Raw genomic sequence first — 14,457 nt, forward strand, 5'->3', positions numbered from 1 at the left:
ATGTGACAATAAACTTCTTGAATCTTGAATATATACAGGTCAATGACATGTATCCATGTATAAAAGTGACTGTAGTTACTAAACATTTCATGAAATAGATTCTTGAATTAAAACTGAACTTCAATCATGTCTTGGTTTATTTAAAATGTGCTGTGGCAAAATAGAGGCCAAATTAAATTTTATTTATATAGTGCCAAATCACAACAAAAGTTGCCTCAATAATACAGAGAAAACACCAACAATCAGATGACCTGTTATGAGCAAGCACTTTGGCGACAGTGGGAAAAAACTTCCTTTTAACAGGAAGAAACCTCTGGCAAAACCAGACTCAGGGAGGCTGGGGGTGAGGGGAAGGAGACGGGACAGGAACACACTGTGGAAAAGAGCCGGAGATTAATAATAACCAATGATTAAATGCAGAGAGGTGTATAAACCCATATAGAGTGAAGAAGAAACACTCAGTAGCAGTCTATACTTATTGCAGTTGTCCCGAACTCGAAGATATTGAGGAGGAAAACAAAACAACACTGGTCCCGAAGAGTCTGGTCAAACAATGATTTTATTGAACACAGGGAGATGGATATTGCATACAATCAGCATAGATCTCCACCCAAAAATACACAAGCAATTGCTTTTATAATGTCAGGGTTTGACACCCCTTCTCGCGTTTTTGCATCTTAAGAACATTATTTGCATTTTTTACAGACAACGATCAATTTTAAGAGATAAATGCAGACACCGAAGTTCCCCTCCCTAGCATCTTCGTCCAAATATGGCGATGAATCCAGGCCCTGAAGGTCCCCAGGGACTTGTCTTCTTTTTGACACATCTTCTGTCACCTGTTACTAAGCGAACTGAAGAAGCTTCTCGGATGAGAGGTGAAACGTCTTCAAGCAACTTAAAGAAGTCCAGACGCTTTTCTTTGCAAGCTCCTTTGACTCAAACGCCACAGGTTGCTGAATAGTTTCAGGCCTTTGCTCAGGCCTGTTTCTAGATTATATGTACTATATGTGTTTTGTAAGCGTGTATGCAGTTTTAACCTTCTATAGCTCCAAGTCACTTACACAATAGATCGCCCGGACATCGCGCTGAACGAGGTTTATGACCTTTCCTTAATTGACTGAGCTTTAACTCTTTAATAAGCACAAAATGTGCGTATACAATTATTATGGCTGCCCCTGTAATAAAAGGTTAATGTAAAGCCAGCAGGTTTAATAACCATCTTAATGCAATGTCAGTGCTGTAGATTATATTGTTAATGCAATATTAATGCTGCAGGATATATTGTAGCTGTAAAATAATTTCTTTAATTAATTCACAAGACAAATGACAAGAACTATGTAATTGTCCAAAAACTTATGGACCTCCGTGTATTTGCAGAGTTCTCCTTTTGCCGTAGGTTCTATTTTCCACCAGTGTGTCACGTATCATCTAGCAGGTGTTTCATGTTAAGGTGCAGGCAAACATTACAGTGACAAATGATGACGATTTTATTTTTATAGCACATTTCATTACATATACACTCAATGTGCTTAACACAGAAAATGGAGATGTGCAGGTTTACAATGCGGGGAAAACACAGAGCAGGACAAATCAACACCTACTGACTTTAGCCTGTGTGAATAAAAAGGCTTTGCGTGTGTTAATAAAGTGCTTCACAACTGTGAACAGATGTAGAAAATAAACCACATCTGGCAAGTTTAAGCGACTAAGGCTGAAAAAACTGCAGACAGCTCAAAGTGCGCGGTTCCAAAGATAACATCTTAATGCTTCAATTGAAAAGACTACCAGTAAAAGACTATGCAGCATACCTTGATAGATATATGACCTGGTGGTAAATACGCTAAAGGGTTACCTAGGCAACCAGAGCCATGGATGTCTGCTAGTGTCCAACTGTCAGCAACAAACTGATGTGTGGAGAGCAAATTGCTTGCTGTGGTGCAGCCTAAATCCAGCCACATTTAGACTGTATATAAAGGATAGACACAGCTTCAGCTTCAGCCTGCACTCTTTCCAATGGCCAGCAGGGGGTGGCTTCAAAAAGAAGTCAAACTGCAAAGAAGATATGATCCAGTCACGCTTGATTTGTGACTTCACTAAACACTTTTTTGATGAAATGATAGTCTCAGTTGCTACTTTTGCTCACTTACTGAACGTAATCTGATGCTTACTTTGTAAATTAGAATAGAATAATGGTGTTTAAAAAGTAATAAGGTAAAGCACATTATGCCACTAATGGACAAGTTGCTACATATATTTTTATGGGCATGTGGTGTCCCATTTCAAAATCCCAACAGGGTAACCGTGAAAATGCTCAGCCCGAAATTTCACTTTAACTTGATCACGTCCAACTTTTATATACAGTCTATGCACCAAAAGCATTTTAGAAATAAGCTTCCAGACCAAGCATTCAAATCAACTTTAGCATGGCAGGCAGGAGGGCCGAGCTGTTTTCTGTTTTGTCTGATTAGTTCAATTCACTTTTGACCTCACAGTATCCATCTCCCTCTATCATCAAGGCACAGCGTACTTCACTCGGTTATTTCGGGGCTATAAATCTATACATATTTGCAAATCATTCATTTAAAAAAAAAAAATCAAAAACATTATTGTTTTTATTGTAACATAATTAGGTGGATATTTATAGTTTCTTTTAAACATCAGTCTGAGTCCCAGAGCCTGAACCTGTTAACTGTTTATCCTGCAGATGCACTTAAGTTTCATTTTATTGTTTGTGGTTTGGACACTTTCGGTTCACTGCTGTCAGAAAATCAGTGATCCGTATCACTATATTCTCTCCACCGATCTTATAGACTGCAGCGCTGTGCACAATGACAGCAGTGGCTCTGTGCTGCTAACACACTGTTGGGGTGCCTTGCTTTAAAAATATTATTCTTGTTCAAGAAAGTTTTTATGAGCATTGCATTACTACAGTCACTGTAATTGGAGACCCGAGTGCTGATATTACACACAGTGCGTCCTCGGAGACTTGAAACACAAAGAATCTTTTCTTTCACAAACCAGGTCGAGGAGAAATCACACACACACCCCTCCAGCTCTGACTCACTCTCACCTGACTGATTGATCGATGCTCTCCTTCTCACACACGCACTGGTTTCTCACACAGACGGAGCTAATCGACCAGGCAGAGCAGTCGAGCTCGGAAGCTGTCAGACTTGAATAGCTGTCATCAGCTGAGCCGGAAATCAGGGGAAAGCTGACGGTGACCCTGTATTTGGGTCCATCCCGGAGCTTTCGGTCATGGTTTTCGAGTCTCTGGTCAGCGACCTGCTCAATAGGTTCATCGGAGACTACGTGGAGAATCTCGACAAGTCTCAGCTCAAGATCGGGATCTGGGGAGGTGGGTTCTGCAGCTAGCTAGGAACTGTCTGTTGTACACGCATCCGAGCCAGACTCCGTTCGAAAATTTCTAAATTTAGTGCTCGCGTCTTTTTGCACAACTTGACAAGTATAATTAAAGTGTCTGAACACATACTGTAAAGCGATAGAGTTTATTGATAATATCGGCATCAATTTAAGCTGTAATTTAGTATGTGTTCTGGTGAAATTTTAACTTTCGTTAAAGCTTCGTCTGGTGTTTGGGCTACACCTCCACTTAAAATACAGCGAAGTAGAAGGGGAAGCTACTGAGTGCTGTGGTTGAATATTATTTTTTGCTGACTGGGGATGCTTTAAGTTTGTTAAATGTTCGCCGAACTAAAGAGTGACTCACAGCGAGCGAAATAAACACGGACATTTGAGTGTTTTCACGTCCAGCTTTCACAGCGACTCGTTGTTATTGAATTACCGGATATTACAACGAGGTCAGGCGCTGGAGGGGGACTGAACTTTGCAGCCCGCAGACGGACCCTCAGCCCGCTGCACATGTCCTGGTGTTTGGGCCTCATCCAGATACCAGATCAGTCAGCGTGAAGTGGCGCTGAAGTTAAAGTGACACACAGAAGGTGCATTCAGTTAATTCAGTTAACCTGCAGCTTATCAGACACACACTGCAGCACGTCTGCGGTTAAGCCATTATCATCAGCATGGTTATTTTTGTCACTGCTACACAGACTGATTAAATGCTTGCACTTAAACATATTAAAATGATGTTACAGCAAAGCCACTGCTGGAAATTTAATTGAATAGTCTTTCATGAGGAAGTTAACTGGGACTCATTAACCTTTTAATGTCTGTTACTTGTGCAATATAACAAGCAAACATCCTCAAGTTAGTTAGCCTTTGTGTACATGTTCAAACCAGTTTCAGTAAAAGCTCCAGGACATTACATGTCAGTAATATGTGAACATGGCAGGAGTGTAACATGTGGTCATTGTGCTGCCGCCTGTCTGGCTACATTCCTGCTTCCTAATGTTTCCTCATATCTGTAAACATGCTTCTGGCACACATGAGAAGGAAGCTTCTCTCCACTAATCAAATACTGGCTTAGCTGCTTATGGAAAATCACCTGAAGGGTTTCACATCCAGGTGGATCCTGGGCAGGTTTATCGATAAAACTGCTGTAGCAAAATCAGGCTGATACACCCGAGTATTTGTATCAGAATGAGTTTAAAGTTTTACCTTAATTTTGCCAAATGAAGCATTTAAAGGGATACGTGTGAAACATATGATTCTTTTGTAAACACACAATCAGATATGCTGACTCCGATTCTTCTTCTGATTTCTTACAGGAAATGTTGTCCTTGAGAACCTGCGAGTTAAAGAAAATGCTCTGGTAAGTCCCAAACCTCACACACTGACACGTGCAGCCTGTGGTTTAGTGTGATGATTTTATAGAGTGGTCTGAGCTTTTAATGTGAAGGAGTCTGTTTTTGGCCTTTGTACTCTGCTTGGTTGTCACATGGTGTTGTGATGGTGTGATAACTGTGGCCTCCTCATGGTTACAGAAGATTGCTAGCTTGTTAAATCATATGTGTTGTAAACACAGGCTAACCACATAATCTCTAGGCTGCAAAATTCTCACTTCCTGTTTGCTCTGAGATGCTTTAGTAGTTTGGAGTGTGTTTTGAGTGAGAATACTCAAAATGGCAGAGTTTAAGCCTGGACACCTGGCTTGTTGGACACCTTTCCACAGGCCATGGTGCTAATAGTGTGTGCATTTGTGTTTCAGAGTGAGTTTGATGTTCCCTTCAAAGTGAAGGCCGGACAGATCGGTGAGTTCTGATGATTGTTATTCACCTCATGCCACCTTTTTTGAAGCTCTTTGTGTGCGTTATTGCTTCACATCACAAGTCAGCCATCCCCATAGACCAAATATGTATCTACCCACACACACGCACACACACCCTCAAAACCTCGACGTTAGCATTTTGACACAGCAATGCTTCTTTTTTTTTTTGGCAGTAGCCTCAAGTGATCATATGTAAACATAATGGTAGGGTGGTAAATTCTTAGTTAATGCTACCAAACCTGTTTAGCAAGCTGCTGAAGGTTTCAGAGAGCAATTAAAAATCTAAGCTTACTCAGCTCCTTCCTGTTTAATCTGATGATGATCAGCTGGAAGTGATATCCCTACGTGCACGAGTGCAGATAGCCAGCATAAACACAAACACACCAAAAGCTGGACTAATCACCAGCATCTAGAAGACTTCTGTAAGGGTTGGGATGTTGAACATTTTCCTTTTGATAATCAGAAAGAATCTGTGTTTGTGTTTCAGGGAAGCTGACTTTGAAAATCCCCTGGAAGAACCTCTACAGTGATGCTGTGGTTGCCACATTGGAGGGTCTTTACCTTCTGGTCGTCCCTGGAGCCAGTAAGTTATGCTGAATTTGCAGATAAGCATCTTTCCAGGCAAGTGTCACATGAAGTAGAAACAGGAAGTTGAACTCAGAAGGTGGACAATACATTTTCTTTTGAGCTGGTAATCAGTTGTATACAGCTTATGATAACTCCTACACACACACACACACACACACACACACACACACACACACACACACACACAGGAGAGGGTTTTTTTTCAGGCTTTTCTAACAGATGGCATCATGGAGGCGTGGCTAGTTTACTAACAGTGTCTTGCTTTTGATAAAGGAGTGTTTTCTCAGCTTTTATGTGTGTGTTCCAGCTGGATCTCAGCTGAAAACGAGTCCGTATAACGGTAAGCTACCAGTTCAGAGGTGGAGGTTCGGGTTTAGGTCCGATCCGTTCTCTGGGCTTCCTGTCAGGGCTGCACGATGTCAAAAAACAAATAAGTGTATGATAACAGCGGTTTAACTTGTAATCCGTTTTTAAATTCCTTCAAAGTAAAAGCCTCTATGCTGTTGGATTAGTGGAGAGCTTTTACTGTGGAACTGCTACAGCTTTGTGTTGAATTTGGATTTAAGGTGTGTAGAAAAACCTTTCAGGTAAAAACAAAAAACAGCAATTACCAGTAAACTTATCGTGCAACTCTGATTAACCGTCTCGGTGGTTTTGTGTAGAGGTATCTGGTTTCCAGTCTGGGGTTCTTCCTTAATCTTGATGTAGGGATTTCTGAAAACGAATCCTGGGATGTTTCAAAGGGATATATGGGGATCTGGAAAAGGTTTGTGTCCAGAATTAGATTCTTTAGAACCATGTTGAGAGCTGTGGTGGTAGTTGGGTGGAGCCTTTTGAACAACCAGTGAAGGAGAGCTCGGTGAAAATGAAAAGCTTAAAAACTTAGAGCTGTGTCAGCGTTCTATTCAGCACAGTCTCTGTGGATCCATGTCACCCGGACCTGATTAGAAGCTCGATTCGATGAGAAAGAAACTCATCTCATTACAACCTGGTCCTTGTATCCAAAACCTGGAACCTGCAGTGGCTTGTAAAACAGACTTCTGTTCAGTCCTCTGGGCCTGCATCCACAGTAGTTCTGGGTCTGCTATTTTTGTATGAAACTGTCCTGGAAGAGAAAATTGGTTTAAAGAAGATAAACTGTTTTCTAATACCGTTCAATTAAATTTACTTTTATTTATACAGCTCCAAATCACAACTGTGGCCTCAAGGCACTTTATATGTAAGGTCGACCCTACAATAACGCATACAGATAAAAACCCAACAATCATATGGCCCCCTATGAGTAAGCACTTTTGGGGACAGTGGAAGGAAAAACTCCCTTTTAACCAGGCTCAGGGAGGGGCGGGGCCATCTGCTGCAACTGGTCGGGTGAGAGAAAGAAGACATATTACAAGTGTAATATGTCTTGTTTCTTTTCTATAAGCGGCTCTTACTTAAAGACTGATTGTAACAGTTTTTTCATGTGATCCTGTTTTGACTGCAAGTAACCCAAAGGAGCAGTTTTGTGGTCAGTCTGTATCTCTGTGCGCAAGAAAAACAGAACCAGAGATGATATGCAAAGACAATGTTTGCGCAACAAAGCGAGATACACAGCAGCATGCCAGTAAATGCTTTATAAAGATGACAACACCTTGAACACATTTGTAAGATAGACAGTAACTCCTGACATGCTGAATGTAAACTGAACTTTAGTTTGTTTGTGGTAAAACTCCACAGGGAGCTCCAACTACACGGAGAGGTCCCGTGAGGGACGGCAGGGACAAACTGGCTCTTTATCCAGTAGGAGGAGACAGTTTGGCTCTCAGAGCAGGCACCAGGTCGACGCTGGTGGAGGTTAAAACTAACTCTGGCTTTGTTTTGGTTGTTTTTCTCAGCATTAAAGTATGATGCAGCGAAGGAGGAGCGTTACCAGCAGGAGGCCAAGCAGAGGGAACTGCAACGCATCGAGGATGCGCTGCAGATGGCCGCACGCAGGGGTGAGTCAGTCTGACCTCAGTGACACCTGTGGATACCTGTGGATTTTTCTGTTTCCTGCTTTATTTGCCATCTTTGCTCTGCTAAATTTTCCTGTGGTTTTAACTTTCGCTTCCTCCAGTTCACATTTTTCCCACCACACAAACAGGCACAGTTTTAGTTCCTCCACTTGGTGTTTCTGCGAAGAAACCAGAGTCTCAGTTTAGTCCTAGATATTTTTTCAGGGTATTTTTCAAAAAAACATTTTGCAGCACTGAACTCAGATTTTTTTTTTTTTGCAGGATTGCAAACTAAACAGTTTAAGCTACCAAATAATTCACATCCCGTATGTGCAGATTCTACCCAGATGTGTGTGTTAAGTGTCAGAGCTTCACCATTAGGTTTCCACTGTGAGGTTTCAGGTCAGAAGTGTCCAAACCAGACCGCCGCAGTGTGTGAATCATGTCCTGCACAGGTGAATGGATGAATGTATTAACATCCTGTTTGTCCCGTTCATGCTGCGTTGGCTGTCAGCATCTCAAACCGGAGATCTGCTGTTCAGTCTGGAGAGCGTGGTTTACAAGGAGCCAGTCAAGGGTAAAGCGCACAGTGCGGCACACACAATGAAACGTAAAAGTTAACGCACACAGACACACAGGTCGGCGTCACACACGTGTGTAGGTGCATGCTGGCATCAGAAGGTAAGGCTGCATTTCACAGCTCTTCAGTCCAATAAAAGTCCAGTTAAAAAATCAAATCCCTGAACATCTGAAGCTTTTAATTTGAATCATTCTTTGTTTGGTTTTTTTTGGCCATATTGGTCCATTAATTAGCCGTTTGCCTTTAGTTAATAAACACACATTATCTCAGAGCTCGCTCTGATTATGTCAAGAAATGTAAGAGGTGCTAGTTGGTATCTCTGCCCCCCCATCTGTCCTCTCAGGCTCGCACATGTTCAGCAGTTTGGTTTTAGTGTTGAATGTGTGAGTCTTCTGCTGCTTCCTGCAGTCTGTGTGCTTTCGGGCTTTTCTCACACTAACTGCCGTCTCTTCCTTTAACGCTGCCAAAGTCCCAAAAGGACGTAAAAAGCACAAAAAGCACAAAAAAAGCCTTGAAGAAGCTGAAACGACATGACCACAAAGAAGGTGAGTTTCACATTTTCACTGAGTTTGTGCTTTAAAACCGGCGCGTGGTCCTTTTGTTTGGATCAACCATTCAGAACGATGTTACTCAGCTGGGAGATTCTGTTGTTCTGGAAAGATGGTCTCATAAGTTGTAACAGAGAGTGATTATCCTTTGACTTATACCATTAATGAAGCAGACTTTTATCATTCAAGGACCCGGGAGCATTTTTATAAAGTGGTTCATGTAGAGTATCGGGCTTACGAGAGACACCAGTGTTCATGTCAGGTTAATAATATACATATAAGATCTTAAATAATACAGTTCCAATACAGAATTACCTTCCCGTTTAAATAAGGTTTCTGAGGCCACTTCTCTTACACACTGGGAGTCTCTCTTCTGACAGGAGTTAGGCAGACTGCCGTGCAGCATCCCTTTTTAGGCTGTTAGGTTGTTAAGTGATGAGCTGGACATGAATAGAGCGCACTGTGGAGGACCTAATTCCTGATTTGTGAATACTTGACTCTTCCTGTGACTTCTCTGCTCCTTCTTTCTCTCTGATCTTTGAGCTTTTGCTAGCTGCTCTGTTAAACTGCACTGCTGTCCCCTCTACCTTACCTCACAGGTGTGTCTGAGTCACTACAGTCCTGTTTTTAAGCTGAATGAACTCAGTACTGCAAACAGTTCTTCATAGTAGTTCAGTGAAATCATTTATTTTTGTTTAGACATTTTTCCCGTAAGGCCCCAGTCACACATGCCTAGAGACCCACCCGGAAACCACTGGTTGCTAGGAGAAAATGTGTAATGCTAGCCACATAGTGAGTGAAAAACCTCATCTTTGTAGTGGCGCCATGAGGTCACCCAACAGCTTCGCTAGGCCTGTGTGACAGGGTCTCTTTGCAGTCTAGTCCATTTGGATATTTCGATGGTTATGCAGTGTGTTTTCACATTTAAATTCTGGTAAAGGTGTTCAGTGTTATTTAATATGCCAGGTGGTACCACCAGCCTGCACCCACCTGGTCACTATGATCAACACAAAGCCTGTTGGTCCTCAAAATATTACACTAAACGAACTGAAACAATAGTTTTGACTGATACCACTTTTATAAATATTCTAGAAAGATTGCAGTTTTGCTGTTAATTATTTTGGCCATTTCTATATGGTAGTGAAAATCTGATCTGTGAAGAGGTCAGTGTGAAATCACGAGACAGGTAGCATCAGTTCAAGCTGATTTGATATTTCAGGATCTCTGTTGCATATTGGTTTCTTGGACCTGCCTTTTAAAGCTCAGAATCTTTTTATGAATGAACAGAAACAAACCATCTGTATCCAGTGTGAAGTAAAAATTGTATGAATCCAAGTAAGTAAGACTTGCTTTATACTGTTTATTGTTTCAGACAAACCCAAGGAAGAAAAGAAGGACACGTTTGCGGAGAAAATGGCCACTCAGGTGATTAAAAACCTGCAGGTGAACATCAGCAGCATCCACTTGCGCTACGAAGATGATGTAAGTACTGATCCAGGTTCAAATCCGGATACTCGTTAAGGTGAGTCAGCTCATGTCTGCTCTGTTTTGTTTTAGCTGTCGGATCCACAGCGCCCCCTGTCTATGGGAGTGACGCTGTCAGAGCTCAGCCTTAAGGTAACATATACGCACACACACTTCCAGCTACCTGTGCAGTTGCTGTTGGTACATCGCTGTGTTTTCTTTGGTTTTTTTAGACCACTGATGCGACCTGGAAAGAGTGCATCCTGAACGAGGCAGCAAAGATCATCTATAAGGTGACAGATGCTCTGCTTGCCCTCTAATTCTGTGTTCCTTGTTATCTGGTGTTTGTAAGCTTAAGCTTAAATTGCACGTCACCTGTGTGAAGGATGCAGAATAGCTCATCGCTCATGTGATGTGGATCGATCCATGATTGCTGCTGTTTACATGTTTACCCGCAGCTCGGCAGTCTGAAGTCTCTCTGCGCCTACTGGAACGTCAACAGTCCGATCTTTTACAAAGGATCGCGGGAGGACATCGTGGTGAGTTGGGAACAGAGTCACCTGATTTGAGCTGATTCTTAATTACAATAAAAAATATAACAAGAATAAAAAGTAAAAATAAAACTAATGATAAGTGAAAAGGCATGTAAATGTTAACTACAGCTATAAAGCTGTTGCTTAGTCCTAAACCTTTAATTTAATTTGAGCAAATAATGAGGTAATCGTCATCATTTCATGGAGTCATCCAGTGATCCCTATGTTGGTTACAGCCATAAAGGGAGACACTGTAAGTTGCATTAATTTCAACAGTTTGCAAGATGAGAGCCACAAATGTGCGTACCTGTCAGCCGAGTGACCCTAATTCTGTTGTCAGAGGAAACATTCACGCTCATCGTCTGTCTCCTCCTCTCGTGCAGAGCCAGCTAAAATCTGGGATTTGCACTAAGGACCAGGAGCTTCCTCACTATCAGTACAGTGAGTTCAACACTTCTTCTAAAAGGAGGAACAGCATTCACATAGTTCAGCCTCCCTGTTCTGTTGCATTTCTGTATTTACCGTCTTACACTCAGTGAAATCCACACAAATTTCACCCATAAATATTTTTCTCCCTGAAGTTTTCAAACCAATCTTCGCTTCGGCTAAAATATGCATCAACCCGAGCGCTGAGCTGGAGCTGAACAGTCCGAAGGCAGATCTTCAGCTGGAGTTCCAGAGCATTGCCATCGAGATGACCAAACACACAGGTAATATGAGACCAAGATGGGAGGCATAGACAGGTGAGACTGCTCTCTAAACATTCCCCTCGGATTCCTGTACAGTACCTCACCATGGTGGAGCTGCTGGAGTCCATCGACTGCATGGTGAAGAACGCCCCCTACAGGAAGTTCAGGCCGGGCGTCCCAGTGAAAGGAAACGTCAAACTCTGGTCTGTTTGTAAGTTTACAATTCGGAGATGATCAGTGAACAAAATCGACTCAGAAACTCACAAATATTCGCTTCCTCTGCCTCTCTCAGGTGGAAGTACGGCGTCAACAGCGTGACGGAGGTCCACATCCACCCTCTTTCACACACGTGGTCCTGGTCTAACATTAAACGTCATCGGGAGAACCTGAAGGCTTACAAGAACGCCTACAAGACCAAACTGCTGAGCCAGGGCAAAGTGAGCCAGGAAACTGAGCAACAAGTCCAGGTAAAGGTGTCTCTGTACAGCAGCGCCAAGCTTAAACAGAGCGCGCACCCAACAGAAACCACAGTCGCTCGCATGTAGCTGTGGTGGTGAGTCAGAGCTAACAGTATCAAGTGGGAATTTTATCTCCACCAATTACACAAAGCACTCTGTAATCTTCCACCACTCTGCTGAAGATGACGAAGATGAAGTAACTTAAGATCACTTTAAAATGAACGAAAATTCCAGTCATGTGTTTGATTTCTGCTTTTTTGCCTTAGTTACTGAAATGTAACTAATGAATCCTAATTATGAGGATTTGGCTGCCAATAGAGCTCATAAAGAAGCTGAACTTGCTCACACCTACTCCTGCTGCTGTTTCCCTGCTGTTTGCTCCTCCAGGATCTCGAGAAAGTTCTGGATGTTTTCAACATCACTCTGGGCCGACAACAGGCGCACATGGAGGTAAACACAGTGACTGAAATTAGACCAGAGGAGAGTTCAGGCTAGCTATACGCCATATGCTCGTCTTCCCCCCCTGCAGGTGATCAGATCAGGACAGAAGGTGGCAGCAAAGAAGGCGGCGGCGGGACAAAAGCAGGGAGGAGGTTTCTTCAGCAGCTTATTTGGGAGGAAGGCTAAAAAGGAGGAGCAGGCGCCAGAGGAGAGCAAAGAGCCGGAGAGTAAGTGATATTCAGATTCGCCTTAAAAACCTCGCTCCGTCCAAACTGGCGGCTGAAAGCGTGTCTGCCGTTGTTCAGGTTCAGGACTCGACCAAAATCATGACCGCAGAGGAGAAGGAAAAGCTGTACACAGCCATCGGGTACAGTGGCAGCTCTCACAATCTGGCTTTACCCAGAAAGGTAAACACATCTGCTATCTGCATGCTTGTGGGCTTTGTAGATGATAAGTTCAAGTTTCCCATTGTTGCCTTTAGCACCCTCATCAGAGCAAACTATATCCAAGTAAACACTCAGTTTTAATTATCCGGTTGTAAAAATCTGACACTCGGATTAACCGTGTGAGGTGTCTATGCAAAGAAGCATTTCATGCTTCTACAATCATGCTACAGCGTCCTCACTCAGCGGCTGACTAATTATAGACATTTTGTTCGTTTTTCATCATTTACACGCCCACAAATGTCAAATGAAGCGCAGATTTGAAAATACCCGACTCTACTTAAGCAGGACCCAGACTTTTTGGTAACACTGAGCTCGCGTGAACTTGTCTGTTTCAGTATGTAGCTGTGATCGTCAATTTCCAGCTACTGAGGACTTCGGTCACGGTCAGAGAGGAACCCAATGTACCAGAGATCCTCAAGGTCCAGATGATCGACCTCAAGACGAAAATCTCTCAGAGGCCCGGAGCTCAGGCCATCAGGTCAGGGGTTTTTATTTTACACACATGAAATAAATCGACCTGCTGAAATATTCTAGTGCTACTTTTGGTGGAAGGTGCTGTCTGTTTAAATGGCTCGGGGTGTCCACATATCCATGTCAGTCTGACTCGTATTTGTATTGACCCTGCTCTGCTGCAGGGTGGAGACGACCTTGCAGCACTGGTATGTTACTGGTTTGCAGCAGCAGGGGGCGACGCCCTCACTCATCGCCTCAATGGGCGACTCGTCCTCGTCTCTGCTCAGCGTGTTGTTCGAGTTGAACCCCGAGGAAAGCACTGGTGACCAGCTGCTCAGAGTGGAGTCTCAGCCTGTGGAGATCATCTATGATGCGGTAATCGTTCTGATCACGTTTGCCTTAAACCACCTTTCACAGTAATTGAAAGCTGCTTCTCTTTCTCTTCTTCTTCTTCTTCTGTTGCTTCTTCTTCTTCTTCTGTTGCTTCTTCTTCTTCTTCTGTTGCTTCTTCTTCTTCTTCTGTTGCTTCTTCTTCTTCTTCTTCTTCTTCTGTTGCTTCTTCTTCTTCTTCTTCTGTTGCTTCTTCTTCTTCTTCTTCTGTTGCTTCTTCTTCTTCTTCTTCTGTTGCTTCTTCTTCTTCTTCTTCTTCTGTTGCTTCTTTTTTCTTCTTCTTCTGTTGCTTCTTCTTCTTCTTCTTCTGTTGCTTCTTCTCTTCTTCTTCTTCTTCTGTGTTCTTCTTCTTCTTTCTTCTGTTGCTTCTTCTTTCTTCTTCTTCTTCTGTTGCTTCTTCTTCTTCTGTTCTTCTTCTTCTTCTTCTGTTGCTTCTTCTGCGTCTTCTTCTTCTTCTGTTGCTTCTTCTTCTTCTTCTTCTTCTTCTTCTGTTGCTTCTTCTTCTGTTGCTTCTTCTTCTGTTGCTTCTTCTGTTGCTTCTTCTTCTGTTGCTTCTTCTTCTTCTTCTTCTTCTTCTTCTTCTTCTGTTGCTTCTTCTTCTGTTGTTTCTTCTGTTGTTTCTTCTTCTTCTTCTTCTGTTGCTTCTTCTGTTGCTTCTTCTTCTGTTGCTTCTTATGACTCCTGTCTCTCTCTCTGTGTTTTT

At 42.6% G+C, this 14,457-nt stretch overlaps 2 protein-coding genes across 2 annotated transcripts; both read left to right on the top strand.

Moving 5' to 3' along the window:
* Positions 1–2,994: 2,994 nt before the first annotated feature.
* LOC120717119 (vacuolar protein sorting-associated protein 13C) lies at positions 2,995–12,784 on the top strand (the record flags this gene model as incomplete). Its single annotated transcript, XM_040004949.1, has 16 exons — positions 2,995–3,361; positions 4,692–4,735; positions 5,132–5,174; positions 5,679–5,774; positions 7,654–7,755; positions 10,253–10,362; positions 10,438–10,497; positions 10,578–10,637; positions 10,803–10,883; positions 11,261–11,318; positions 11,459–11,582; positions 11,659–11,769; positions 11,859–12,033; positions 12,412–12,474; positions 12,554–12,692; positions 12,771–12,784. Coding segments are annotated over exons 1-16 (1,380 nt in total), but the record flags the coding sequence as incomplete, so codon positions are not given.
* A 7-nt stretch (positions 12,785–12,791) lies between these two features.
* Positions 12,792–13,799, top strand: LOC120717116 (vacuolar protein sorting-associated protein 13C-like). The gene is made up of 3 exons (XM_040004945.1): positions 12,792–12,872; positions 13,247–13,389; positions 13,547–13,799. The coding sequence occupies exons 1-3, from the start codon at positions 12,792–12,794 to the stop codon at positions 13,782–13,784; spliced, it is 462 nt and encodes a 153-aa protein (XP_039860879.1). The 3' UTR covers positions 13,785–13,799.
* The last annotated feature ends 658 nt before the right edge of the window (positions 13,800–14,457 follow it).

Source organism: Simochromis diagramma, unplaced genomic scaffold (assembly GCF_900408965.1).
Source record: "Simochromis diagramma unplaced genomic scaffold, fSimDia1.1 OVJJ01000488.1, whole genome shotgun sequence".
Lineage (NCBI taxonomy): Eukaryota > Metazoa > Chordata > Actinopteri > Cichliformes > Cichlidae > Simochromis > Simochromis diagramma.